Consider the following 25,820-nt stretch of genomic DNA (forward strand, 5'->3'; position numbering starts at 1 on the left):
TAATACCTTTGTATTTTAGTTCAAACTTAGATGCCACAATATTTTACTTTTGAAAATCATCTTTTTAATTTATATGGTCTGTTCTGCTCTGTTTAAAAATGTGCAATTTCTAAAACTATTCCCAGTATAAATGTAGGTTTTTGATCATCCCGTTTCTCCAATTTTTCAATAGAGTTCAAACAGTGGAAGCAGGACGTCTTGTAACAAACTTTAAGGATAAAAACGTTTGTCAAAAAATTGAAAAAAATCTTCTCCATTTAAGAAAAAACAGGCCTTTTGCAGGGATTAAGATTTTGCTGAGTTGACAGTTTCCTGCAGCAGTGGAAGAAAGATATTACCACAGGTGTCCCAACTTCTGTTGGTGACTTACAAACTGTCTGTCTGTCCAAAGGCAGTATCTGATGCATCATTAGAAAACGTACTGCAGGAAGTAATATTGTGTTTGGCAAGAAATAGACAACAAATAATGGGGGACAGACAGGTTGTTCAGGGCCTCAACCTACAGACAGACAAACAACACAGTATCCAGACATGAGACCCACCGAGCTGGTTTGAGATGACAGGAGGTGAAAGTGAAGCTTTAAGTTTTGTCAGGACAAAATATTTTTACTTTACATCGCAGAGAAAACACAATAAATGAGTTTGTCTGAAAGGTGAATTAAATTCAAATTTGATGATTCTTTATTCAAATGTATTTATTTTATTTATATATTTTTACCTCCACCAAGGAGATTATATTTTACCTGTCCATTTATTTGTTGGTTGATTTGAGTGCAAGATTACACAAAAACTACAGGAGGGATTATCATGAAACTTGGTGGAAGGTTGCAATATGGGTCAGAAAAGAACTCCAGGACTTTAACATTGGTGATATTGTTTTGTTTTTTTTCAACATTTTCGCAGGAAATTATTAACGGACCTAGATAAAAGAAATCTGGCATGTTCAGGGAACTGATATCTATGAATGTGAAATTTGGTGCAGCTCTCAAACATTTGACTTGTAGTTTCCAGTTTCCAAGTTTATTCAAACTGAAAATAAGATCATCCATTATTCAAAACTAATCAAGTTCTCTATAGCCGAGTTTGTGAAAAGACAGGAAACTCCATGTTTGTCAAAATAAAATGTTTATTATTTATTATTAAACATATTTTATGTACAAAATATACATTATAACGTATAAATAGATACAACATATAATACTTGTATAATGGAGCTCACTCCACACCAAAGATAGAAAATACATTTGTGCACCACCCAGTATGGATGAAATATACATTGAGTCATTCAGCCTCAGGAGACATCTCATTATTTGTTGCAGAAGACCATGAAACAGAACTCTGACTTTAATATTTGAACATTATTGTTGTGTAAAGAAGCAGTTTTATGCTCTGTCAGTAGTTGCTCTTATGACTCGGTGATGGGGGGGCCTTCAGTGACAGCCACACTCCTCCACAATCATGTCCTCGTGATGACGCAGCATCAAATCGTCGTTCTCATAGTAGAGCATGGAGAGAGGGCTGAGCCGTGTTGGCACGCAGGACGGACAAGTCACTCTTTCTGGATGGCGCTGACGCAAGAGACTCTGAAAAAAAGATGAAGAATTCACACAAACAGATCAGCAACTTCAGAAAAACTTGAAGATTCTAAAGAATTGAATTGGATTAAAACCCGAGCTGCCATCTTACCTGCATGTATGCATGGTTGGTGGGCTGGAAGGACTCATCCAGTGGTGTCGGACACTCTCCCTCACAGCGATATGCGTTGAAACGCTTGGGATGCACAATCCACTCGTCCCAGCCGATGTGGTCAAAGTCCACCCACATGTCTACCTTGCGACACAGCGGCCTCTGCACCGGCTCTGCTGTCGGTGCAGCTCCACCAGCCACTCTCATCATCTCCATTCGGTTCCTTTTGTGGCGTCGACTTTGACTGTCACTGCTGACTCTGTCCATGGTCACATACTTGGAGTTCTCCACCGTGTGAATGAGACTGTATGCAGCGTGGCCTTCCTGAGGCAGGTTGTGTTTGGAGAAGATAACCATCATGACCCGGTTTGTTATTGAATGGTTTATTTTTCTTTGCCTCAGTCCCAAATTCTTGAAGAGGGCCGTGTCAGTTGTCTGCCTCTCCTCCCCAGCACCGCTCCCACTGTCTGTCTCAGCCTCTCCGGAGGCCTCTTGGCTTGACACTCTGTCGCCTTGGTACAGCCAGAATTTTAACAGAGCGGTCACATTAAAAACCTTCCAGGAAGACTTTGTGCTGCTGGGCGACGTGCCAAAGCTCCCCAGGAAGAGGTGCTCATCCTGGCATGATGTGCTGCCCGGGTCACAGCTCTGCTTCCGGGAGTGATATAAATCCACAGTGGCGCGCTCAGAGCCAGAGAAGGCCGGTAGACCGATTCGAAGCTCTGCCAGCTGGATGAGCTCGCTGGCAGAGATGGCTGACATGTCAAATGTAACTGTCCATCTGTCACCCACTTGATGGCAACCTAAGAAAAAAAGAGACGTGTAAATGAGAACTCAAACTCACACAAAACAGTCAGCAGTTTGGGGGATTCTGGGAAAACCAGATCCCTGGACAAATGTCAAAACAGTGGAGTGGGAGGGTGAAGAGAACAGGATGTGTATTGAACCCCCCTGTCCAAGGAACGTCTGAGGGCTAATATACACACCCTGTCACATAAAACAGAGAAAGCCTTTAAAGTGGAATAAGCATTTTGACACTTGTCGGGTTGTAAAAAGGGAGGGTCTGATAACACAGAGAACAGCAGCCAAAGAGCTGCTGGACAACAGAGTCTACACACTGAGAAACACACACATACACTGTCTAACATGGTTCATGTCCAGAATAAGCTTTATTTGAAAAATAATCATGATAAAGTGTTTACTCACCTTTAGCCTTCAGACTAAGGACAGAGTCAGAGCTGTACGCTGATGGGTTGTCCCCTCGCGTGTTGGCGGTGTTGACAGCTACTGACGAGGAGGAATCGACCGTCCTGAAGGAGCGGTACAGATGCATCATGTACAGAGGGTATCTGCTGCGAGGATTAACTGAGAGGTTTCTGAATGATAGACTTCTCTCGAGGCCGGTGCGAGACCTGTGGCCCTGAGTGGAGAAAACATTTCCCAAAGAGCCGAGGAGGAGCGTACAGAAAACTGTCAGCACTCTTGTTTCCATTTTGACTGAAACTCACAGAGAGAGAGAAAGAGAGAGAGAGGTGAGAGCTCCTTCCTTCCTTCCTCCAGCTGGTCTCAGGCTGAACTGATGCTGGCTGCAGACGGAGCTCCAGACAGGCCCCTTTATAGTGGACAGCTGCCCTTTGATGACCCCTGACCACTCCAGGCATCTCAGCAGACCCTCTGATCACTGGAGCACATCAGAGGGCCACAGACAAGAAAACATTTAGCCAAGGTCATTGTCCTGTCAAACTGACCCAGCCTTTTTTTATTCACTCAGGAGCCTGATCCCGTTCAAATGTAAAAACCCATTAACAAATAACACCTTAAATCTCGTATAGCCATTAGCACGTATCTGTTTCGTAACAGTGGCACAAGTAACGTGAAGTTTCAATGGATGATGCATGACAAAAATAATTGAAAAAAATTGAAAGATCTTTATTTATTAATGGAGAATAAATACAACACTTGTCTTGTTCAGCAGTTCCAGTCAGGAATGAATAAAACATGCACAACAACTGTGTGATGTTCAGTAAACTGTATTTCCATATGGTCCCAGCGGTCATCACACAGATTTAGTTTATAATTTACACAGGCTCCACTGATCTGTGTTTCAATCATAGGAATATGTGAATTATTGTGTAACAGAGAAATTCGGTTCTAAAGACTCAAACGTGTAAACAAGTAAACGCTAATAAGATGAAAAATGTAACAGTAAAAGTCTCTACAGAAGAACATTCATATACAGACAATATTTTCATGTGTCATGTAGAGATGGAGGTTTATCGAAGTCTGTTTTACAATAGTATTATATTATAATATATTCCTTCAAGCCGATTGGCTTGTATGTGTTGATATGTTACTTAACACTTAACTAAATGAAGTCTGGTCTGTTGATGTGGTCTGAAAACTGTTCCCTCACAAAGAGCTGAAGAAGTTCTTCACCTGTGTATGAAATGATCACCATAGATCAGAACTGTGAAACACATCAAACATCTCATCAGAAAACAAATGCAATGAGCTGTCACTAAAACAGGCACATGAAAATTGACAGTGACCCCATGTGGTTAACGATGGCACAGCACATATAAGATCCAATAAACAAACACATACCCTTGTGATAAGCTGCTCCCGCACCTCAGGGTCCCTCTGAAACTCCACATTGCCATCGAGTTGTAACACAGGTATGTGTTTTAACTTCTCAAAGTGTATTCTGAAAAGACAGAGCCGAGCTGCGTTAGACACTTCATCACAGCAGCAGACCACACACTGCTGACCGTCATCTGTTTACAGCTGAGCAGCAAACAGCTGCGAGGACAGCCATTTAAAACCCAGACTGTCAAACAGGAATCTGAGCAGAGCATCCTGTAAAACTCTGACTGTGCCACTGCTGGTGTCTTTGACTTCAGTTTTGAAATTCATTTCATTTGAGCATTGCAAACCAGATTATGAAGGGATGATCTGCAGGTTATAGCAACTAAATACCACAATTTAATTCATTAATATGCTTTTATGAATTGGATGTAAACACTGAAACAAAGCTCTGCATTCACTGAACATTGTTGAGCTCAGCTTATCCTCGATAATAACAACTTTAAATGTTGCACTACAGGTTATGTTGTGATAATTCAAAACCACATTTCAGTGGTGGGTAAAAAATATTCAGGAGGGGCTGGAAACGACAGCCATGTCATAATCATTACTCACTCAGTACTTTTCTCGACCAGCCACCGCTCATGTTGGACATGTAGCTTCTCAAGGTAGTCCAGCTCCACTCCCTTCTCCTCAGACCTTCCCCGATTCTCCAAACGCTCCATACATCTCTGAGACGCACAATTCTTGTGTTTGTATTGTTTTTAGGATGACACTGAATATTGTTTTCACATAATTGTCAATTGCGTACATTTAAATTACAACACATACAAAAGTGAATTGACATATAATACGGTTTGTAACAATGAATATTTAATGTTCATACCTTTGGTGGAGCTGTGAGGTAGATGATGCCCTCCAGCTCCACCTGGTGTCCAAACTGTTCCACCAGCAGGGAGTGCCAGTCCTGGTAAACGGCCCATTCTGTTGAGTTGATACAACCCAACTCGAACATGTTCAAGGCAAAGATGTATCTGACAGGACAGAGACAGGACAGAGAGTCAGTTCATTCACACAAACTAAATAAAAGGCAATAATAATATGGTGATATAGTTTGAATTTGGGGACAGTGGAGTGAGTCTATCGCAGCCAAACTCAGCCTGGTTGAGTGGACATTAACACCTTCACACCCATCATAATTAATAATGTGTCTTCTAAGTGAAAGGCCCAGAACTATAATTCCACTAATATCATCAAACTTGAACTCTTCTGTCTCGCTCTGTCTTACTCACCTGTCGCTGTAGATTGAGCGCTCGTACACCTGGACAGGCGTTCCCTCTGAGCTAAGCAGGCGAGCAGGAGGAGGCTGCAGCTGTGTTCTCAGTCTACTCATACACGAATATGTCTGAAATGTGTACGACCAGCGCTCGGGGTCCTGGTACATCATCTGCAGCAGGTTGCTGACTGTCGCCTGGGGGGACGAGTCTGGCCCCTGTTGAACACAAGCAGAGATGGTCAGTTCGGCCGCCATTTTTTTAAACGGATAAGGAGGTCAGGGAGAGTGTGCCCACCTTTGACATCCCACTCTCTATGTTCTGCCACTTGCTGACGGGTTCTGCCATCACCTCCCAGTCTGGACAAGCTGACTGCAGGAGTCTGGCAAAAGTCGACTTTCCAACAGCTGATAAATGACATCACATAAGACAAGGATCTTATACAGCCAAGTCCCAAACTGTGTGTGATCTGAGTCCCCAAAACGAAAACCACTGCATTTTAAGGTGAAGGTTGGGTTTAGTATTAGGTAACTTGAAACTATGATTAAGATTAGAGTGTCTCCAGGAAATTTATGTAATGTCCTCTGACGTCATGGAGAAATGACTGTATGTGTGTGTGTGTGTGAGAGAAACAGGCCAAGACTAGAACACACACAAACCTACCTGTCAATAAAACATCAGGTATATGAAACCATTTTTTTAAGGAGAGCATCCACTGGTGTTGGCCAAGATTTATAAATGATTTCCTTTATATTTACTAAGTACTTTGCAATTAGAATCAACAATATAATGTAGAATACTCATGAATATCCAAAATTATCTGCACACATTTCACAGAAACACCAAACTAAACCACACATGAAAATATAAAAGTTATGTGATCTCACCTATGTTGCCCTCGATAGAAACTCTCTTCACTTTAGATTTTGCATGTGGAGAAGAGGTTGCACTGAGACTCCTGGAACAGGAGGCACTGATCGCGTCTGCTTTCCTCGCCATAGAACTTGAGTTAGCAGTTGTCTGAGTGATTCCAGCTCGTAACAACCTGGCAGGTGTTTTCCACTGAAGAGGAAGAGGAGGAGGAGGAGGAGCACTGAACCTCATCACCTGTGTCAAACCAGCGTGCTTGTTAAACTTGGTCACCCAGCTGAACAGGACGCATCGACACAGACCAGCAGCCATGATCACAGGTACAGTAACACAGGGGCAATCATCGCCAGGTCCCTCTGTGTTAGCTAATGTCAGTGAGCAGTTACCGCTGAGCTCCTCCTGGCAGCCTCCTCTCTATGACCCAGCACAAACTGAGGGAATCATTGTACAGCTGTTTTTGTGAATGTGACTTTATTTACACGAAACGATCGGTTGTTAACTTGTTCCTGTGGCGTCACCTTTATATTGTTTCGTATATTAGCTGTTAGCAGGTAGAATCAGTAAAGTTAAGCTAACCAGGAAGTGAGCTCCAATGCTACAAACAGGAACAACAAAATGCACTTCCGGTGCAAGCGATCTTCACTTTCACAATAAAAGCCGCCGGACAAACCCAGACTTTACTATAAAGGTAAAATTCATTGTTTATTAATTTCACACACTTAATGATATACTGACTGTGTTGCGTATTATGGGTTTGTACACAATCTATGTGTAGGTGTAAAGAGATTAACATGGTAACCAGTGATTAGTGTTTGTTTGACAAACTGCAAGTTATTTATCTTCGCCAAAACATGTAATGTTACAGATGGATAAAAAGGTTAAGCAGAGAATAATTCTTACAGAAGACAAAATCTTAAAAATATTGTCATATCTTCACAAAATTAAACAATAGATTTTTTTCTATTTATTGAATATGTATTTTGGATATGTCTAATGGCAGTTCGATCTCGTCACAGATTCGTCCCGATAATTTCTTTTTTATTTACAAGATATAAATGTGTTTTCATGGAAATCAACATTCATAACATTATTTGCACACAAGGAAACTACAACTACACCCAGATTGCATGCTATAGATTACAAATTATCTCCTTTGTAAATTGCATTTTTCACAAATTCATATTTTATTTGTAAAGAAGAAAAAAGAAAAAGCTCACAAACCTCCAGAAACTCTTTGTTTAAAGCCATCAGAACTCAAAAGCACAATAATATAAGACAAATCTTTGACAAATTACACACAGAAGTTTGATCAGTCTGAATTACAGGACAGTTCAATTCAAAATGTCTGAGACAATTTAAGTCACTGGTTGAAATGACAAAGGATGGAAAAAAACAAGAGTAAATTGATTTTGATTCTCATCAGTTGAAGCAGCAAAGACTGATTCTCAGTAGCTGGTGTTTTTGATGGTGATCTTCTGAGCCGCCTCAATCTTGAAGTCATTGATACCTGAAGGAGCAAACCAGCATTCCATTCTTTAATCAACGTAAAATTAAAGCATCAGATCAAATGAAATGAACAAAGAGACTGTGTGTGTGTGTGTGTGTGTGTGTGTGTGTGTGTGTGTGTGTGTGTGTGTGTGTGTGTGTGTGTGTGTGTGTGTGTGTGTGTGTGTGTGTGTGTGTGACAGTACCCTTACCCTGATTGATTGCAGTGCCATCAGAGGAAAGGTGCCAATATCTGCGGTCAATCTGTCTGGCCTGCTCTCCGTTCACCACACTTAAGAAAGGTCCCCATAAGCTGGACTCCATCTCAAACCTGCCAACAGCATCAGAAAATCCTTGATATAGACAATCATATATAAAAAAATCTGAAATCCATAGTTACATTTAATGAACTCACGTGAAGCGAACGTTTTCCCCTTTGAGAAGTTCCAGGGCCTCCAACAAAGAACTGCCCGTCGGCACATTGACATGGTAAATAGCCGCTTCCCCACTGGATGTCACCACTTCCACCATCACAGTCACGTGGACCTCACTTGGTAAAACCGTCACAGGGTCTATGGGCTCCAGCACCAAAGTGTCTGCGGGAGGGCACAGGCCATTACAAAAACCATCATGGTACACAACAGTGACCACACAGGGTGGAAACGCTGCACATACCATCCTCATTGAGACACTGCATGCTTTTTACTGTCAGGTAGGATTTCTGCTGGAGAGCAGGCAGGATCTGAGATATAGCCATGGGGTTGTGGTAGATGTTTCTTCTGGCATCTGTCCTCATGGCTACCATTGAGGCAGCACACTCTCCAACTGGGCTGCCCATTGCCAACAAGGCCTGGAACACATTGAATATGTAGATTTAAGCTGCAAAGAGTTCTTCTGCAAGATTTCATACTGTTAAAGAGTTGAATAAATAATACAGGAAAGGACTCTTACTTGGACAGCAAGACCTGTGCTGAACTCATTGCCAATATGGCCATCGGTCCGGCGAGAGGCCAAAAGCTTCTGCTTGATCTTGCTGAGGGCTGTGTCGAGCTCAGCAGCATTCTGCACATGGATGCCAGTGTCTTTCACACACTGAAGTGCCATCCCAGCCATGGCATAGGTATCTAGAAATAGAGAGTCACATAAAACATGAAGATGGCCGACATAGGAAGAGTTAAAGCATAAAAAACTGAGCTGTTACCAGGTAAGGTTACTAGATTCCTTTCATAAAACATTTAGTAACATTTCACAGAACTGAACACTAACCGTTCACTCTGGCAAATTTCTGTGTGACGACCCAACAGAAAAAAATAATCTTACACAACTTCATGGAATTTATCCATCTAATATATGACTTTAAATATAGTATCTCAAACTAATTCTAAACAGTTGTGAGTGTTAGGTTACACCATATACATAAAAAAATATATCAATGAATTGATACAACATCTAAAATTTAGGCTGGTTTCACTCACCGATGCTCTCAGTGTCTCCATGTGTTAAGTGCTGGTGTTCCACCGCCTTGATTAGTTTGTTGCTGACATGGTTGTTGACCCTGATGCCACTCGTGCACAGAGCGAGCACACCCAGAGAGTACTGGTAATAGTTGGTCAAAGGACGGTGGCTGTCTGTGTAAAGGAGAGAACAAATAAAAGAAAACAAATTATATTCATGACTCCCCACATTTAGATCCTTTATTTTCTCCAGAGCCGCTACATTTTTTTTATTTCACACTAATTAGAATTTGTCAATAGTTTCTTAAAATTGCTCCGATGATTTCAACCACAACTGGATCAAAAATGTATTAAGTTGAGACATGAGCCATTACAGCAAACAAGATAAATTACAGCCATTATTGAATAGCCTACATGACAATAAATCCTGAGTGGATTTTTTCTGTTTGTGGAAATTTCAGATTTTTTCTGATATTTTCTGCTGGATTTTTCTTATATATCTTACAGGTGGTTGTGTGGCCCAGTGTAAAACAGTGTAGTAAGAACTTTCTACGAAAATTGTTAGCCTTCAAAAAATCAAAGGAAACTCACAGGCAAGTTGCTCTTTTTCTTTTTCCATTTGCTTCTTCAGGTGTGTCAGCAGCGTGTGACTTGTGTCACCGACGGTAAAGGTAACTGTGTTGAGGTCGAAGCAGGAGGCTTTTAAAGCCAGAGTGTACAGCGCCAAGAGGCCGGTCACAGACTGACTGCTAGAGAGAGAGCTGAGGACGGCACAGGAGGTGAAGAATCAGGCGATGACATCAAGAGAAGAATATATGAAATAACTGAATGAATAATTGAAGAATTTGGAAATGTTGAATTACTTTTGTATGTCACTGTGCAAATGGGATGTCAGTCTAATTAAGTGGCCGCTCTCCTTGGCAAGGTTGTGGTAGCTAGAAATACGAAGAGCCAGGTGCACACTGGGATTAGGGGGTCCTTCCTGCCTCTCCAGAGAGCGGAGCAAATCCTTGTTGAGTGACAGGAGCAGCTCGCTGTTGGATCCCTCATTGTCTGGATTAAGATATTTCAAAATTAAAGAAAATAAATGTTTTTCATTGCGATAACAAGCGTGAAAGTGACTCTCTCTTCAACCTGACATTAACATGAACTTTTGGATTCTTGCAAAACCACTTCTGGTTTTCCCAGTGTTGACAAAGATTGTGCAAGGACAGTGAGTTTTTTTAAATGACTGGTGATAGCTGTATTTATTTAAATATGTTACGTACCGCATGGTCTGCTGGAGGCAGAGGCCAGCAGGCATATTGTAATGACCCACGACAGCATCGTGGATAACCTGCTGGATAACACAAACAAAAATAAATCAATGTGTTTGAGTAAAGAAATAAAGCAACAACAGGCATAGACTATGAAATGAAGAGATTAAAAACAATATTGGAGTTTTCATGAATTTGAGAAAGAAACACAGATATCAAACTGTAAATGTGAAAATAATACTAAAATTACATTTGGATTAGACACATAACAATCAATTCACCCGTGTTATGTACCTATTACTGGATCTGTATTACATTATAATTGCTAATAATGTAGCATTTCAGGGATTTAGCTCGTATACGTGTTGAATTCTTCAGTAAAGGGCAGCTACTTACCTCCTCAGGGAGAAACTCCGGTGTGAGGAATCAGAGCTGAGTGAGGAAACTACAGCTTCGAGTTTCTCACATGACTCGTCACATGATATTATAAAGCGAAGGAGAAAACCAGCTACGGGAGCCTTTAAACCAGCTGTGGCTCAGACCAGGAACAGGAAGTGGGAGAGAACCATCTTGTTGACAGTTTGTAGTCTTTGGTAAGAAGAAGGCAGGGGTCTATCTTGTTTGAACACTTTTAGTGTTGATAGTTTTAAACTGAGAACACATGCGCAGAAACTTTTTTCTCTCTTTTTTTCCTTTTATTATTTCCAAAAGTTGACAATTGCCAGGATCAATAGATGAACAGGTTACAATCTTACATGTACACTGAGTTATTCATATCCCCTCCATAAACCTGTTAACACCCAGGTACATAACCCAAAGAAAGAAAGAAAGTTTGATAATACAAATAAGCGACAAATATAAATAACTGCAAATTGCAATAATTAATCTATGATTTTTGGTGAACAATGCCCAGGTGTACCTGTCAGGGTTAAAAATTGCCCATGTCCATTATTCATCAACTCATAGAAAAGTTGTCCAGGTAAGATAATAATGGTGATAAAGGTCTTGAAAGATTTATCCATGGTCGTATTTCTTCAGAGTTGATCTTATCTCTCAAATGGCAAAAAGTCTGTTGTATAATCCAAAAACATCTTAAAAGTTGGAGGAGATTCATTTTTCAATAGTAGAAGTTTGCATTTCTTCCATCGTTATCATCAACAATCTGCATTTTGTTTTAAATATGAAGAAGGATTTAAGTCAAATTCTACCTCCAAAACAGATTTGGTTTAAGAATGAATGGAACTCCTAAATTATCTGTCTGTCTGTCTGTCCGTAAAAACATTTCAACAGGTTGCATAAATGTTCCCTCTGTGATTTTACATCTCGGACACGTGGGTGAATTATCTGAAAATTTGAAGCATTTTAACCTGAACGATATTTGACAAAACGAGACGTTCACGTACAGGAACTACAACTCCCAAGATTCCTTTGTTAGAATTTTCGCGTATCTTCTGGTGCGAGTCCTTCTTTCCAGAATAGCTCGCTAACGTCATCTTCACCCGACTCTCCTCTCGCACCGGTGGCCCCAGCAGCTGTGAGGGATGTTTGTGTTTGCGGGAGGTGTCATGGTGTCAATGCTGCTGTGTGCTAATGCTAACAGCTCAATGGAAACCAATGTGAAGCGAGCGGAGTGAAGCTAGCCACGCATCCATAACAACAGACACAGAGGGGCGGGACAGCTGCACAGGTCGGTCTGTAACACTAACTTTCTAAGTTCACTCACATTATCCACCACAGACATGACGCTGCCATTGTGTATTAGTCGTGTTACGTTATATTTGTAGTTTTATCACATTTACGTGTTGTGCGTTGCAGCTAGCTAAACAACCAGCTAGTTAGCCCAGTGTAAACAGACGTATAACTGTGGCGTCATGTAGCTGATTCCTATCGATCCTGTATTTGTAGTCGTCTTCCAGTGTTTCAATTAAAATGACCATCATGCATCACTCTGCCCCCTCCAGCAGTGAACCGGGGTTTCTGCCGGCCATGTATTCATTTTCAGGCCCCACCAGCCCCCCTGAGTTTGACCTCGGACCTCCAAGTACGTCTGGTCACCTACAGAGAGCTCCAGTCTCTAACAAGTAAGTAGCTGATGGTTGTGGTTTGCTAACACCTTTAATTGTATTTAGCCTGACACGTGTTTTCTGTTGTGACACATCTGTCTCACAGCAGCTGGGAGACACGCTGCCTCAGAAAGCACAGGAGGAGAGTTGATGATGAGTAAGTGAGAGAGCGGCACAGTTCGAGTACAGTATGAGGACACTGCCTGGATTACTCGCTAAATTAGGGGTTGTTGGGTTTTTTCAGGGGATGCAGTGCCAAAAGGAGAAGGCTAATGGTGCCGGCCGAAGTGGATAATGTAGAGGATTCAAACACGAGCACTCGCTGTGGCTGGCCCACAGCAAACAGCTGCCCTGCCCTGTCTGCAGAGGAAGCACTTCCACAGCCCTGCCCGGAGCCTGAGCCGCTGACCTCGACTTCGCATCCATCCTCTGCCCTGTCCCGAGCGGAGACGGAGAGTTCCTGCATGGAGGTAGAGGCCGCTCAGAGGAAACTTCAGGAGATCGAAGACAGGTAGGCTGTTTGGAAGGTGTGTGAAAATGAAACTGCCTCCTAATATACCTGTGGAAATTCCAGGTCATGCTTTCTTCAGAAGTTGTTAATGTGTACAAAGGCCTCCCAGGATTAGACTTTGGATGGAAACCTCATTAAGAAACATGCCAATTCCACCTACCCTGCAGTTTATGGGTATAATATATATGAAGATGTTGATGTTACTTGTCCCAGTAATTCCAGCAGCACCAGTAGCATCATTGTACGTGCTCGCTAAAGTCACTCACCCAGCCAGCAAACAGAATCAGTATTACTTTGCTTACATGGAGTGAAAGACATATAACATGCTGCTGGAATAAGTAAGGGCTGTCTTTTACATCCATCTGAAATATTTTAAAGCATGGTTTAATTGTAGGATTTAGTTTTAAAGGTCCAGTGTGTAAGATTTAGGTGAACTATTGACAGGAATTTAATGTAGAATAATCTTCAGAATGTTTTCACTAGTTTGTTTCATCTAATAGTATGAATCGTAGTTTTCTTTACCCTAGAAAAGACCCTTTATATTTAAATAATTTATATTCACATCGAGGGGGTCCTCTCTGCGGAGGCCGCCATGTTTTTTACATTAGTCCAGACTGGACAAACTAAAACCTTTTGAGTTTAATGACAACTGAGGCTACCACAGGTTCTTTTTCATGTTTGGAAGGAGAGGGTGAGGTGAGGGGTGTTCAGCTGCAACATGTGATTCCAACACTAGATATCACAAATTCTACACACTAAGAAATTGATCATTTATGATTAGGAATTCTTAACTTTAATCACAAGTAAATCCAGTCCATATCACCCACCTTTCATCCACAGTGTGTGTTGGCCATGACACATTGTTCGATATATAGTTTAAAGACCTGGTATAATATATTGTCAAGACATCTGCTGGCTTCCTTTCTAGTGTTACAGCTCATCCCATTTACCTGCTAAATTTTGTTGTACAGCTGTGCAGTCACAATATAGACGTCTATTCTATTCTCAGCCACAGTTAGTCGGATTTTCCTCTCAGGTATCACGTCGAAAGCTGACATCAACACATTCTGTCCCCTCTTTAACTTTGAGTGAATACTGTGATGTTGATGTGTCACAGAATAACGCTGGAAGACGATGACGAGGACCTGGACGTAGAGCCAGCCCCAAGACGACCAGTGCTGGTGATTTCAGACAGTTTGAAAGAGGACCTGCAGCGTGGCATCAGCAACATCCTCCCCCACAAAGTAGCCCAGTCTGTGTATGTTCTTATTTTGTACCTTGAAAATGTAAAACTGAAAGAATTAACTTCAAGTGGAATCAACATTCTTCAGGAATTTCTTTCTTGGTTATATTTGTCTCACCGGCAACTCCTCATACTTTTAGGAGCCATTCCTGCATGGAGCTGGTGCTGTGGCGGCCACCTGACGACCCCTTTTGTCGGAGGCTAAAGGGCTCTTTACAAAAACAGCGCAAACAACAGACAGCATCACGGCAACCCCCAACTCCGTGTCCATCTCCTGTGCCTCACAGTCCTCTGAGCCCCCCCAGTGCACCTGCAGACTCACACTCTGTTATGTACAGCTTTCCTGTGGCCCACAGCTCTGGAGAGGAGGACATGGAAATGTAATTTTTGTCTTTAATGACTTTAAAAGCCACACCAAAGTAAAAGAGTGGACTTGTAGTAACACAAAGGTGATAACGGACTCAGAACCACCTTAAATTTGTCACTTTGGCAAAGTATGTTGGGCTTTGCATGAATATTGTGCGGTTTTGGACAGTTTGTGCAACACGTACAGTATTTTCATTTTCAGTTTCTTGACTCATTTTCAGTTTTCTGACTATAATCCCAGCCAACTATATGTAACATGTAAGACTATCACTTACCTAATGAATTAGTTTGATTCATTTCTATCTCCACAGTAACTGTCATGACTTCAAGGCTGGAAATTCCATTGACAGCCTTACATGATCAGTTTCTCTTACTGAGAGAATTGACCTTTGCCCTTACAAATAGGATCATTTGTATAGAATGTTGCCGAGACTTGGCCATTGTTCACTGATGTGTTGTGACTATGAGTCTGTTCTTTGTGACACATCAGTGTGCAGCACCTGAATTTGTACAGTTTTTACATCCAGCTCGTGGGCTTTATTAACGAGACACTGGGTTCTTGTGAGCTCACTGCATGGCTTGCAGTTGTACTTGTGGTAGAAAGATGATCTTCCTACAGTGTTTAGCGAGTACGCTATCTGTGAGCCTTCAGAGTTTTGTAAAGAAGTTGTGGAAATGCACCTTTTTATGATTCGATTGTATTTTCCAATACACGTTACCAGAATTGCAGCCAGCCATTAAGTATTTCACTTTATATTTCTTTATATTAAACAAACTTAAATTGTATTATGTATTGTTTTTTATTGGAAGAAATTTAGTTTTAATTTAGTGAAAGTTGGAAAGGTATTGTGATTTATTTTTTCCTTGTTAAATACAGTATATTAGGATAGGTAACGGTCACAGGATTGACCCGCCACAAATGATCAATCAAGACATTGAAAACAATTCAATAAGTGTAACAAATGGAAAATTAAATACTGCACGTTTCATAGCGAATGTCATGGCTTTTAAATCTTTTACAGTTTAAAAGTTTAAATCAAGATTTAACATTTTCAAGTGAATTAGGCATACTAGATGCTACAGACAATTTTTCGAACTAGAAACCTACTGAATTTTATTGTACAATTAAAATTCACACAACATTTATGATTACACAAGGGGTTCCTAGAGAAAGATCTGTCAGCTATATGAGATTATTTGACTTAACTCACATGATCTTCAGGTCTGTAGTAAAATGTCAGGTCATCACTCATTCACAGTTATCTGTAACTGTAAACCATAAAATGTGACTTTCTGAACAAAGAGGGAGTTGAACTTCATGACTCGTCAGTTGGGTCATTGATGTCACTGTGACCTGCTTGTTAATCTGCAATCTTAAGCACATGTGACAGTAAATGATTCATCGCTGTGGTCTGCAACAACTTGAAATTCTCAAGAATCAGACTTTAATAATAATTGGCACATTCTGTAAAGCATTTCCTCAACTTGGGACTGTCCTGATTGCTGCCTGGGTCAGAATTCCCGCACTGTCTTGTCCATGAGCGATCTGTGAAGGATACACCAATATTACCTGATATTGTTCAGTCAAGCACAGAAATAATAATGAAATGCTGATGTGGTATGTGGTATTTCCCTCGCCTTGAACAGTTTTATATCCTAGAGCGTTCCAACTGCTTTGAAAGAGGAACAGCACTTCTCGAAACTTGTAAAACAATTCTGGTGCAGATCCAGATCATTTCCCCAGGGAATAATTCATGGATATTGATGAAAAAAATCAGGCATGTTTAGGGGGGTGATCTCTTTGAGTGTGTGAATTTGGTGCAGCTTGATTGAATGTAAGGGTTGGACCTTGGCAGAGTTATGCACTTTTCTGGTCTTATCTTTAATCTTGTGACGTTGGTTTTAATTTGCTGCACTGTGTGACGCCACTTGTAACTTGAGCTCTGAAAAGTGCTCTACAAATAAAGATGATTATTATTGCAACTGCTCGACACATCTTAGATGATTACAAATCTGAACAGAAGTTCACCGAGCCTTAAGGTCATTCACCGGTACTAATGGTAACTTCAAGAATCAATGGTACTCTACCAGTAGAAGAATGTACTCACTGCTCTTAGAGAGGATTCTGACATATCTAACGAAGCTGAGTGAGGAGAGGAGATCCAGGTGTAGGCCTGGTTTTCTAGACGGAGCTGCTTCACTCTGCTCTGGAGGTAACGCAGGAGCTTAAATGAAGCCACGTCTGAGGGGCTGTGGGAGGCTGCAGAGTCCACCACATGGAGGGAGGGAGAGCAAACTAAAGTTTGGGCATCCTGATGGGGGGGGAGACACTGGCAGAGATATAAGATTAGAACAGCAAGTACCTACAGTGTAAGATAGTAGTTACACTAATGCTCACATGGGAACAGTCAAAGATTTACCTTTACACTAAGAGTCTTCCCTTCTTCAGGCCTCTCTGACGTTCTCTGTCCCTCCCCTCGAGTCATTGATGTTTTTCTGTAAAACACACAAACCTACATTTGAAAGGTGCTGAACTCACAGGTGAGGAATTGTAGCATGAGATGGGTTGGGTTTAGGTTTAGTTACTGTTAAATCTCTGCTCTAAATAACACATCACAGTGAGTGGAGGTGAGATCATGCTCTTGAATGGACAGAGAGCTGGTTAGTATGCCATCCATGATTCACAGAACCAGTTACCTTCCTCTTAACAACTTTGCCTTGCACCTGTGGGACGGCAAAAAGTAGAGCACTGTTTGATTTCTATTGTGTGGACCAATAGAATTCTGAATGTCAAAATGAAGAGAAATTGATTGCCTCAAACTTTAAAAGGTCGAACATGATGTGGCTGTATTTTGACCTAGTAGGATGTTGTTTTCATTTTTTGCTTGTTACCTTTCCAGTTCAGCGGTCAGCTCTTCTTCAAATTTGCATGCCAGACGAGCTGCAGTCTGTTGCTTCCACTGAGCCATGCTCCTCTGAACCTGCCTGAGCTCCACGTCTTTGGCCTTCAACTGCTTGCGCAGAGATACGGCTGCTCCTCCTTCAGCCCCTCCGTCAGTCAGCTGAGCCCTGTTCAAGCCGCTCAACTCCTCAATGTGCTCCTGCACAAATGTCATGTGGCACAACTTTGCTGTAATGCTTGAACTGTTTTTTTTCACCAAACATAAAATAGTGTGTAAGTTGATACCTGAATGAGACGCTCCTTCACAGAGTCTAAGGCTCTATCTCTCTCCACCCTAAGCTGCTGCCTCTGGGCGCTCAATTCTCTCTCCTGAAAACAAATAAATATTTAATAAGCTGTATTTGCAAACACAGGGCACTTTGCAGGTTGTAAAGCCGACACTGAACCTTGTCTTTTCTCAGCTGCTCAGTAGTTTGCTTCTGTGAACCCAGCTCCTGGTGTAGATGGATAATCCACTGCTCCAGCTGCTCTCTCAGTGCTCTCAGGGTTGTAAGAGCCTCAGCTACTGTCGGACTGCACAATAAAAAGGCCTCAGTAGAAGCTAATTGCAGCATGTTGTCTACAAAGTATCCACTTCTGTCTAAACCAGATAGAGATGTAAGCCAGAGCAGGACATTATACCTGGCAGGCAGCTGCACAGCTCTTTGTCTGGCTCCACTCTGTTCCACTAAGAGTTGCACATGCTGGCACTCTGCTCCCAGCTCCTGGGCCCAGCGTCTCTGCTGCTGGTCCAGCTCAGCAGTGATTCTGTTGTAACATCGTTCCCTTTCTTCCAGCGTCACCTGGAGCCTGTCAGCCTCTTTCTTTGCCAGCTGAGAAGCCTTCTCAAGCTGCAGCACCGTCCTCTGGTTCTCCTGTGACCACAGACCACACCATGATAACTTTTTTATGATAGTGTCTCCTTTTATTTGTCTACAGATGATTCATTTTTGAGGTTTCCTTCACCTGTGCCATCTGTTTCTTCAACCTCTGCAGCTCAGCCTGGTGCTCCTCTTTCAGTGATTTACAAATAACAGCCAGCAAACACTCCTGCTCTCTCTGCTGTGCACAGCTTTCACTCTCCAACTCCTGCATCCTCTGAAAATCATGCAAATAGACATAGAATAAATAGAAAATGTATTCTGATTTCTTTAAAGTGATAATGTATAATGAATCAACTTACTGTTTTTAGTTCCAACACTTTATGTTGAAGAGCTTGTGCTCTACTCTTCTCTCGCTGCGTCTCACTCCTCATGCTTTCCTGGCTCTTTTTGTTCTGCTCTTCCAGAATCCCACAGTGCACCTTCACAGCTTCCACTTTTTCTGCCTCCCACTTCCTCCTCTTCTCCTCTATTGCCTTGTTCACCTAAATGAGAGCATACTGTGCATATCATGAAATTGTACTGAAAATGATTGCATATTTTAGGCACAGGGATTTTCAGAATACCTTTTCAGAGGTGTCTTTAAGCAGCTCCTCTTCGCGGTTCTTTGCCGCCTCCTTCTGCTGCTCCAGAGAGATCCTTAGATTCTTTGCCTCTTCTTCTTTTAGCTACCAGAACAGAGGAGGACTTTAAAAGTAACCATGTGTAGTGTTTTTACTCACGCTGTATTTAGAGTATAACAATAGTGAAAACAACACAGAAACATTTGGTTTAAAATCCAGTGGAGGATTTCAAATATATAGATTCATGACAGAGTAAGGTACTGTAGCTGAAGTGCTGTAGTAAATTTTATGTTCCCAATAAAAGACTGACCTGAATGGAACTTTGCATTGCATCAATGCATCGCGTGAGAACCAGTGTGTGTTCTTTCAAAGCACTGGCTTTCTCCTCCTCAGCCTGCTGTTTAACCTGAGGAGGAATTAAATGAATCAGTATTTGAACTTTTCAGACTCATTTATCACCTTTTGGATTTGCTGCTTATGAGCCAGAATCAACTCATTGTTCTGTTGAAGATGATATATTGGAAATTATATGTTAGGAAAATGACTTGTGGAATGAATCAAACCTCAGAAAGCCTCAGCACCTACCATCAATCTGTAGGTTTGTTCCTGGGCTTCCTTCACTGCTTTGTAGTGCTGGCTTTTCAGGTGTTGTAGCTCCCCCTTCAGTCCGTCTCTCTCTGCTTGTAAGGCCCCTTGTTGTTCCTGGAAATCCAGCAGCTGCAGCTCCTTCTGGGCCAACATCTTCTCCAGAGTACCCACCCTGATCTTACATTCTCCCAGTTCAACCTGCAGCTCGCTTACTTGAACCTCAAGTGCCTAAAAATGAGAGAAACAACGATCACTAATGGTGTTAATGTAGGATCTGTTCAGGTAACATTGGTGTTTACCTACTATTCTATGTTAAAATGGCTGGCACTGAAATACTGAAATATCTATTAAGGAGAGTTATAGAGGAGAATACGACATACAGGACAGGAGAGGCCAACAAGTTGTCTTGTGCTTGACAAATAAAATATTTATTTTATTTTTAGAGTGATGACAGAAGGTGTCACCTCAATCTGCTCCTTTTTCTGGATCTGTTTCTGCTCCAGACAAACACATCTGTTCCTCAGTGAGCTCTCTGCCTCTGTGGCCCTCTGGAGTTCCTCACGAGTCTGCTCCAAATTCTGCTCCAATATCATACATGAATGCAAAAGATATTTTAAAACACAGAAACAAAACCAGCTTTTTACACAAAAAACAAATAAATGATCCCAGTAAACTTTCATAACTAAGATGACATATTCACAACATAGTTATTTGTACTGAAGCCACAATATGGGACCTAGAAAGACTACAACAATTGTATAATTGTTCTGATGCTGCATGAATGTGAAGTTGAATTTCACCTTCTGAGAAAAGTCTTTGATAAATAAGTGTGAGTTTATTATCGCTACTGCAAGGAAAGCCATTACTGTTATTTCTATCATTACTTCTAATTGTTTCTAACTTTTACTTACATCAAACCAAAATGTTATAGCATGACATTTGGATGTATTATTACATTTTGATGATGTCATATACTTTATAAGCAATAATATTAAACTACTTATGGTTTTAGGTTACAGTTAAAATTGTGTGACTGGGCCTTGATACTGCACCTCTTGCATGGACTCTAGCTTCTCTCGTGCACGTCTCTGCTCAGCAAACAGTTCAGTTTTGGCACTGTCCAGCTGTCTCTCCATCTCCTCCCTCTCCAGCACTGACATGATGACATTGTTCTGTTTGAGGAACAGTGGAGCACCCAGAGGCTGTTTATCGACAATAAATCTGACATTTTAAAACAAAGAACCAGTTGAGACATTGGTTTAGTCAGGTTTCATCACCTTCGAGCAGGATCCATCCTTTAGGGTCTTCTGACGTTGACTCAGAGTTTCAAGTTCTTCCTCCATGTCTCTGATCTCATGGAGACAAGAATCTCTTTGTCTCTGCAACCTTTCCACTTGGCAGCTACAACACATTCACATGTTGTGTTACTCTTTGACAGAACTAAGAATCCTGTTGGTGCACACTACCTCTGTTTGTTCAGATTAGAAGGATAAAGTATTGGGATACCTGAGAGAGTCTCTCTCTACCCTGCTGTCTCTCAGACTGGACTCCATAGTCTTCTTCTCCTTCTCCATCTGTGCTCTCTGTGCAGTCACTCGCTCTAATTCCTGCAAGGCATGCTGGGGAAAAAACATAGCCTTTGAGTGTGTTTTTATTAGTGAGACTTCTATGCAGAGATTCTTGTTGAAGATGCTGCATGTTACCTTTCTTCTCTGCCGAAGTTCAGAAAGGCAGAGCTCAACATCTTTTAACTGAGTCCTCTTCAACCTGAGTGTCCCCTCCTCGTTCTCACATTTCTAAACCACACACACACAAACATGATGAGAACTCTCATGCACGTGTTCGTGGAAGAATTTAGGAAATATAGAAAATCATTTTTTGAATAAATATTATAAGAAAATATTCTGTGAGATTCATTCTTACTTGACGGAGATTAGTGAGCTGCTCTTTCATTTTGGTCCACTGTATTTTCTCTGATGTCCTGTCAGAAATGTCCTCATCTGTGTCTTTGTCGTTGTGTCCCAAAGAGAACTTGAGTCTGGGAGATGTAAAAATACTCAGAGACTGAAATACTGTGGGGCTCAAAAGGCTGAGGGGTGGTCTCAGATTTTTGCAACCTACGGTACATTCAGATGATTTAATTCTTTTAATTAAAAGACTGCAGAGAAGACACATTTTTAAAATGTTGCCCTCTTTGCTTTACCTGCAACTTTCTCTCTTTTTATGCTGAGTTTTCCGAAGTTTTCTTTTTTGGCAATTGCCAAAAGAGGATCTGTTGACTTTGCAAACACAAAAAACAATGTTCTGCGTATGTCTCCATGGCCTCTGTGAATAAAAGAATAAACAGGAAAATCTTGCTTTACCTGATGTAGACTGAGGCTCACTTTCTTCCTGTGTGGGTGTGTCATCGTCAGTCTGGTTAGTTAAGTAATCATCCACACCCGTGACTGACTGAAGGAGAGAGCGCCATCCTGGGGGGGGGGGGACGCTAACAATGTTAACTAGAATAGAATACACATCTTTTTCTCTCATGTTCTAAATATTTTCTACACGTCATTGTTAGCTTGACATGTTCTGCACTCTCTTACCCGGCCGTGTGTGAATGTGCTGTCTGACTTGCTCTGTGCCGACTGAGTCCAGGTCACTTGCAATGGACACAGAGTCAAAACTCCTCACAGGTACTCCTGTAAAAAACATGCAACCTCCAGTCACTGTGGCTGTGAGCAGATGTACAAGAGGATCAGTTGGACTGTGCAGCGGATGCAGTGTAATCTGTGTGTGGTACCTGCCAGGCACCTGGCCTCAGGAGAACAGCATCTGTTGTGTTGTTTGCTCTCATGTTCTGTTACAACCTCTGCTCTGTGTGAGACTGAGAGGGAAGTGAGAGAATCAAAATGTGAAACTGGGTTGTGATCTTATCATGAGCAAAAGTCAAGAGGCAGGTTAACAGAGCCCAGAGGCAGCGTTAAAAATGTGCTGGAACAAACGGTCCCCTTGAATTCATCAAGTTCTACAATTCTCCTGATTTACTTTTTCATTCACATCCATGAATTATTGCCTTGAAAAACTGTGAAATGTTGGAGATCACTCCATCCAGCAATGTTTGAGAAAGAGAAAAACATTAAGGGATCCTCCCTCTGATTCAGATTAGCACCGAAATTTAATGTATTCTGTTCTGACCCATTGCACATACTTTGACTAAGTTTCGACAAACAAACATAACAACAAACGGACAGCGGAGAAAACATAACCTCTTTGGAGGAATAATTACACCTTTTAGCTTTTGTGAGTCTTGACGAAATCTCCAATCAAGGGAGAAAAGCTCAAGTCTTTTTCATGGGAGCAGTTTTGTTTGCATTAGATTTAATGTTCTAGTTACAATGAAGACCTCTTTTTTAGATGCCTGGTCAATGTTGGTGACATTTCGCCATAAAATTAGTTTTAAAGACAATTTGATAAAGTCAGTGAGAATCATCCCTGGAGCATTATTACATGTTTAATGGAAGCCTGTCAAGTAATTGTTGAGTTCACCTGCTCTGGATCAAAATGTTGGACCCACAGATACGGACAGATGGATGGGTGTACCAGTAGACGGATGGATCACTTTTCTCTTAATCCTAAAAAACATCTAAAATTGGAACTCTTTTTTGTCTTCCTAAGAGATGTAAAGTTTTACTTACGGCTGCAATCGTCACCGAGCCTCTGTGGTGCCTTCTCACTATGTGATGTATTCACTCCAAAGTTATTTGAAAGACACTTGTCCACTTCCTTCCGTGGAGCTGGGTAGTTTGACAGGGAATAGTGAGCAGTCACTGCATCTTTACTACTTTTCCCCAGTGTTACTGATCCTCGTCTTTTGAAATGAAGAACACTTTGTCCTTTTTGTTCACTCTGGCGAGTGTCACTGTCAGAGGTCTCTGTCCTCTCAGCCTCTTCTCTTTTGTCTTGCTGTTGAAAATGACTCTCTGGTAATGCCACTTCCACCATTTCTTCATCGAAGCGCCTGACAAAGTCCTCAGTGCAGACACTGTCTGAAAGAGGGTGTGCTTCTCCTGGCATTGTGTCCTCCTCACAAGTGTCCCCAAGCAGCCTCTCGAGTCTCCAGATGACCTCCTCTCTCCGAGACTCCATTTCCTCTTTGTTTCTTGATCTTCTGTCAAACCTCTTCGTGGTGTCCTCATGAGTGTCAGCACCTCCCCTGCAGCCTGTGTTCCTCTCTGGGTTACAGGAGTGGAAAGATGTGTTGTTTTCTTGTATAGGAGAGAACACTTTGATATAAACATATATAACCCAATTATGACTTCTAGCTTACTACTCTAGCATGTATACATCTCATTCATTTTACATTTTTGTTTTGTGGCCCTAAACTATTAGAAATATTATTTTTTTCTTGCAACAATATTGAAATATTACCAAATTTTTGCTTCATCGTCGGAGTTTGTACTAAATCAAGACAAGACATGGGTGTGTCATTTGTCTGAGTTGTACTTCCAAGGCCTGTGTCTTTGCTCAGAGATCGACTCCACTGAAGAGGAGCTAGAAAAAAAACACAGATTATTACAAAGATTAAAAAAAAATCATATTAAGTGTTTGCTATGATGTAAATTACCGGTATCGCTGCAGTCATGCTTTCTGAAAATTCCCTGATGTTTGTGGGGCTGGACCTGGAAATGGAGGTAATCACATTATTGCTCAAAAACTGTATTTCTGACCTCACATGCAGAGAAGCAGAGTGTGACAGTCACAAACCTGCAGTTGACCGAGCTGAGCATCGATGGCATCCAGGAGGAGGTCACAGTGGTCCAGCCTGAGAGGCCGAGGCTCCAGGTCCAACACACTGCTGCTGACATTCAGATCTGTGGGGTCAGACAACAGGGTTAAACTCCCATGAGTGTGAAGTAGATGTTACAACAATGTGCGGCTGATAAAAGATCAGACCAGTGTAGAGAAGCTCATCAGTGTCCTCTGCATCCGCCTCTGCTCCGTCATGGTGTTGGTCCGTCATGCTGCATGAGGACAAATGTGCAGACGTTTATCAGTCACAGACAGAACGACCAGTATCCACCAGTGGTGACGGCTGACTGGGCGGTCAGAGTCAGTGGGGGGTTTATGTTGCTCAGTTGTCCAGGAAACCAGGACCATTTCGCTTGTTAGCAAACTGACTTCTTTTCACTGAGAGCACCATAAATTCCTGTGTCCCCTTGTCTGTCCCTCTTCCACCGAGATGAACATCAAGTGCAGGAGACGTGCAGGTCAATGACGGATCTCTCCTCTGCAGTGAAAAGCATTTTACACATTTTTTCCTCACATCACTCAGAAGATTGTTTACATTACATAATTAACTCTCTGATCAGTGCATTTTAAAACTGAACACACTGTTAGGTTAACACGAGCATGTGGCCTCACCCAGGACAATGTTAACCTGAACTTAGATTCTTTTCTGTGTTAAACTACAGCTTCACTCACTTATAGAGCTGATTTATATCAGACACAAACATTTATATCACATATACATTCTGAATCTCTCCTCCATCGCTGCACTGGATCAAACTTATCAAACTTACTCGGAGGAAACAAACCAGGAGACTCGAGTCTTCGGATCAGCTGCTGTCCTGAGCACTGATTGACAGACGCTTCCCTCGGTTGTCCTGGAAACCGTCAAACAGCTCGCGACGCCGCGTGGAGGCGCAGTGGCGCGCGCACTGCGGCAAGGTCAGCGCCGACGGCTGCGTCATATTAGATTTATTTATATTTGTTATGATCACATCTGAAAAGAGTGAGCTCACCAGTCAGTGTTTTCTGAGTGGAAGCACAGCCTCTGACCAACACAGAGCAGAGAGCGACACAGCGGCCGTACGATGACAAAATAAATATTCAAGTCAACCAATAGAAAATGAACAAATGGTTCATAAGTATCATGAAAACAACGTTATTGTAATGATTGCATTAGTTTTTGTATTCGTGTAATTATTTTTCCACCTCAAATGTAAATGTGGATGCTTAAACTACTGAAAACCTGGCCAGATACAAAATACATCAATTATTATTGTAAATAC

The 25,820-nt window shown here is 41.7% G+C and overlaps 5 protein-coding genes across 20 annotated transcripts; 1 reads left to right on the top strand and 4 right to left on the bottom strand.

Annotated features, from left to right (window-relative positions):
- Positions 1-1,108: 1,108 nt before the first annotated feature.
- spaw (southpaw) lies at positions 1,109-3,442 on the bottom strand. Its single transcript, XM_020101047.2, has 3 exons — positions 2,893-3,442; positions 1,687-2,489; positions 1,109-1,583 (listed from the first exon to the last, which is right to left on the bottom strand). Exons 1-3 carry the CDS (start codon positions 3,176-3,178, stop codon positions 1,431-1,433), a joined length of 1,242 nt encoding a protein of 413 aa, XP_019956606.2. The 5' UTR covers positions 3,179-3,442; the 3' UTR covers positions 1,109-1,430.
- A 152-nt stretch (positions 3,443-3,594) lies between these two features.
- Positions 3,595-6,725, bottom strand: dguok (deoxyguanosine kinase). 2 transcript variants are annotated; one of them, XM_020101048.2, is made up of 7 exons: positions 6,431-6,725; positions 5,841-5,950; positions 5,562-5,761; positions 5,156-5,303; positions 4,885-5,000; positions 4,291-4,390; positions 3,595-4,122 (listed from the first exon to the last, which is right to left on the bottom strand). In XM_020101048.2, the coding sequence occupies exons 1-7, from the start codon at positions 6,723-6,725 to the stop codon at positions 4,096-4,098; spliced, it is 996 nt and encodes a 331-aa protein (XP_019956607.2). In that variant the 3' UTR covers positions 3,595-4,095. The 2 variants fall into 2 exon arrangements, with proteins under 2 accessions (XP_019956607.2, XP_019956608.2); XM_020101049.2 differs by having other exon boundaries at positions 3,595-4,153.
- Positions 6,726-7,573: 848 nt separating this feature from the next.
- On the bottom strand, positions 7,574-11,270 carry tcn2 (transcobalamin II). 2 transcript variants are annotated; one of them, XM_020101045.2, is made up of 10 exons: positions 11,005-11,270; positions 10,621-10,691; positions 10,216-10,405; positions 9,944-10,113; positions 9,374-9,526; positions 8,850-9,022; positions 8,574-8,748; positions 8,314-8,494; positions 8,111-8,229; positions 7,574-7,920 (listed from the first exon to the last, which is right to left on the bottom strand). In XM_020101045.2, exons 2-10 carry the CDS (start codon positions 10,676-10,678, stop codon positions 7,859-7,861), a joined length of 1,281 nt encoding a protein of 426 aa, XP_019956604.1. In that variant the 5' UTR covers positions 10,679-10,691; positions 11,005-11,270; the 3' UTR covers positions 7,574-7,858. The 2 variants fall into 2 exon arrangements, with proteins under 2 accessions (XP_019956604.1, XP_019956605.1); XM_020101046.2 differs by having other exon boundaries at positions 10,621-10,688; positions 11,005-11,097.
- A 16-nt stretch (positions 11,271-11,286) lies between these two features.
- Positions 11,287-15,577, top strand: ccdc117 (coiled-coil domain containing 117). 10 transcript variants are annotated; one of them, XM_020100865.2, is made up of 6 exons: positions 11,287-12,299; positions 12,570-12,689; positions 12,778-12,828; positions 12,916-13,182; positions 14,300-14,440; positions 14,566-15,577. In XM_020100865.2, the coding sequence occupies exons 2-6, from the start codon at positions 12,595-12,597 to the stop codon at positions 14,807-14,809; spliced, it is 798 nt and encodes a 265-aa protein (XP_019956424.2). In that variant the 5' UTR covers positions 11,287-12,299; positions 12,570-12,594; the 3' UTR covers positions 14,810-15,577. The 10 variants fall into 10 exon arrangements, with proteins under 10 accessions (XP_019956424.2, XP_069379847.1, XP_019956426.2 ...); XM_069523746.1 differs by having other exon boundaries at positions 12,781-12,828; XM_020100867.2 differs by having other exon boundaries at positions 12,573-12,689.
- Positions 15,578-15,934: 357 nt separating this feature from the next.
- Positions 15,935-25,579, bottom strand: LOC109638089 (trichohyalin). 5 transcript variants are annotated; one of them, XM_069523741.1, is made up of 29 exons: positions 25,329-25,579; positions 24,703-24,770; positions 24,514-24,620; positions 24,374-24,428; positions 24,178-24,300; positions 23,445-24,014; positions 22,550-22,633; positions 22,353-22,448; positions 22,128-22,235; positions 21,968-22,043; positions 21,688-21,802; positions 21,468-21,560; positions 21,271-21,383; positions 21,042-21,165; positions 20,817-20,936; positions 20,229-20,342; positions 19,762-19,992; positions 19,487-19,582; positions 19,180-19,281; positions 18,916-19,098; positions 18,699-18,830; positions 18,375-18,607; positions 18,140-18,266; positions 17,979-18,062; positions 17,684-17,892; positions 17,489-17,515; positions 17,212-17,287; positions 16,900-17,121; positions 15,935-16,337 (listed from the first exon to the last, which is right to left on the bottom strand). In XM_069523741.1, the coding sequence occupies exons 2-29, from the start codon at positions 24,767-24,769 to the stop codon at positions 16,272-16,274; spliced, it is 3,753 nt and encodes a 1,250-aa protein (XP_069379842.1). In that variant the 5' UTR covers position 24,770; positions 25,329-25,579; the 3' UTR covers positions 15,935-16,271. The 5 variants fall into 5 exon arrangements, with proteins under 5 accessions (XP_069379842.1, XP_069379843.1, XP_069379841.1 ...); XM_069523742.1 differs by having other exon boundaries at positions 16,900-17,103; positions 24,703-25,036; XM_069523740.1 differs by having other exon boundaries at positions 24,703-25,036.
- Positions 25,580-25,820: the final 241 nt, after the last annotated feature.

The sequence above is a fragment of the Paralichthys olivaceus genome, chromosome 4, assembly GCF_024713975.1.
Source record: "Paralichthys olivaceus isolate ysfri-2021 chromosome 4, ASM2471397v2, whole genome shotgun sequence".
Lineage (NCBI taxonomy): Eukaryota > Metazoa > Chordata > Actinopteri > Pleuronectiformes > Paralichthyidae > Paralichthys > Paralichthys olivaceus.

Coding starts and splice junctions, on each gene's coding strand:
- spaw (XM_020101047.2), bottom strand. CDS start 3,178: ATGGAAACAAGAGTGCTGACAGTTTTCTGTACGCTCCTCCTCGGCTCT. Junction 2,490..2,892: donor CCTTAGTCTGAAGGCTAAAG/GTGAGTAAACAC, acceptor TTTTTTTCTTAG/GTTGCCATCAAGTGGGTGAC. Junction 1,584..1,686: donor CCAACCATGCATACATGCAG/GTAAGATGGCAG, acceptor TCTTTTTTTCAG/AGTCTCTTGCGTCAGCGCCA.
- dguok (XM_020101048.2), bottom strand. CDS start 6,725: ATGGCTGCTGGTCTGTGTCGATGCGTCCTGTTCAGCTGGGTGACCAAG. Junction 5,001..5,155: donor ACCTCACAGCTCCACCAAAG/GTATGAACATTA, acceptor TGTGCGTCTCAG/AGATGTATGGAGCGTTTGGA. Junction 4,123..4,290: donor GGGAGCAGCTTATCACAAGG/GTATGTGTTTGT, acceptor TTTCATACACAG/GTGAAGAACTTCTTCAGCTC.
- tcn2 (XM_020101045.2), bottom strand. CDS start 10,678: ATGCTGTCGTGGGTCATTACAATATGCCTGCTGGCCTCTGCCTCCAGC. Junction 8,495..8,573: donor GCAGTGTCTCAATGAGGATG/GTATGTGCAGCG, acceptor GCCCTCCCGCAG/ACACTTTGGTGCTGGAGCCC. Junction 8,230..8,313: donor GGGGAAAACGTTCGCTTCAC/GTGAGTTCATTA, acceptor TGCTGTTGGCAG/GTTTGAGATGGAGTCCAGCT.
- ccdc117 (XM_020100863.2), top strand. CDS start 12,538: ATGACCATCATGCATCACTCTGCCCCCTCCAGCAGTGAACCGGGGTTT. Junction 12,690..12,777: donor AGAGCTCCAGTCTCTAACAA/GTAAGTAGCTGA, acceptor TCTGTCTCACAG/CAGCTGGGAGACACGCTGCC. Junction 14,441..14,565: donor CACAAAGTAGCCCAGTCTGT/GTATGTTCTTAT, acceptor TCATACTTTTAG/GAGCCATTCCTGCATGGAGC.
- LOC109638089 (XM_069523741.1), bottom strand. CDS start 24,769: ATGACGGACCAACACCATGACGGAGCAGAGGCGGATGCAGAGGACACT. Junction 24,429..24,513: donor CTCAGCTCGGTCAACTGCAG/GTTTGTGACTGT, acceptor CTCCATTTCCAG/GTCCAGCCCCACAAACATCA. Junction 17,893..17,978: donor TGAAGGAGCGTCTCATTCAG/GTATCAACTTAC, acceptor ACATTTGTGCAG/GAGCACATTGAGGAGTTGAG.